General features: G+C 39.0%; 1 protein-coding gene across 1 annotated transcript in view; it reads left to right on the top strand.

Moving 5' to 3' along the window:
• The window catches only part of spg11 (SPG11 vesicle trafficking associated, spatacsin), a 413,741-nt gene that overhangs the window by 60,599 nt on the left and 352,030 nt on the right, over positions 1-1,112 (top strand). The window contains exon 8 of the mRNA XM_037683759.1: positions 470-590. Within this exon, the coding sequence (XP_037539687.1) occupies positions 470-590 (121 nt within the window). The remainder of the gene's footprint in view (positions 1-469; positions 591-1,112) is intronic.

Here is a 1,112-nt window from a genome sequence, read left to right as displayed (position 1 = left end):
GTTGTCAGCAGCAAAACTGGTTGATCCACTCTGAGACGGTGCTATTTAAGAGACTGAGCTGAATACAGCACCTCAGACTGAAGAAGTCTCTCGGATGAGAGACGAAACGTTTCTACATTTTTTTGTTGATTTGCTTTGTTTTGGGTTTTTTTGAATGTCCAGAGGACCAGATTTAACTTTTTTAGATTTTTCTACCTGGATTATTGAGCATGCATCAGGAGATGTTGCAGTGACAGTTTATCACAGTTCAGCTCAATTTGTTTAAAACTTGTTTTAAAACCAGCTCAGTCCCTTTTCCAGGGTTTCCATAGTGTTCCACATATCTTCTGTGCTTTTCAAAATAAAAGGATGTAGAGGTTTTTTAGGAAAGTACAGATCTATCTTCACAGTGCCACTTGTGGAAGAACTCCCAGCTGAAGAATCTTATTTATTTATATACAGTAGTAAATCGGGTGCTTTGTTTTATCAGGCTGGACTGAAGAACCGTCAGCTGGACATGGTGGATTTTTATTTGAAGAGTAAAGAGAACGTTCTGGATGTGTCCAGAGCTGCTGATCAACCTGCAGAGTCTGAACTAAGCCTGACAGAAGGTACATCTCCACTTCTCATCATTTTGATATGAATGTGATGCTTTTATGTTACCAAAACAAAACAAGTCCAAAAACCTGCATGTTCCACTGCTTTCAGGACCAGCACTCCCTTACAAACAGATCTGTGGATCTTTGCCTGGTTAAGTCAGAGTCAGAGTCAGAGTTTCTTTATTGTCATTCGCACCTCATGTGGTACATGTGGTGGAGCGAAATTATGTACACAGGGTCCCAGTTACATCCAACAATAAAATGCATAAGAAAAACAGTAATAACATCTAAGATATGAACTAAGAAAAACATCAACTAAATATACACTAAGCACTCATAACATAAAACATTGAACATCAGCACAAACATGAACATGAGTCTGTGAGCAGATGTGCACGCATGAACACATCAACATTGAAACAGATCAGCAGCAACATGAAACAGATCATCAGCAACATGATATGGTTTTACACAGTGATTATTCTAGTTCATGAGTCTAACAGCCTCAGGGTAGAAGCTGTTCCTCAGTCTAGT

Source organism: Nematolebias whitei, chromosome 10 (genome assembly GCF_014905685.2).
Source record: "Nematolebias whitei isolate Nwh7 chromosome 10, NemWhi1, whole genome shotgun sequence".
NCBI lineage: Eukaryota > Metazoa > Chordata > Actinopteri > Cyprinodontiformes > Rivulidae > Nematolebias > Nematolebias whitei.
This window is presented reverse-complemented; position numbering and strand designations above follow the sequence as displayed.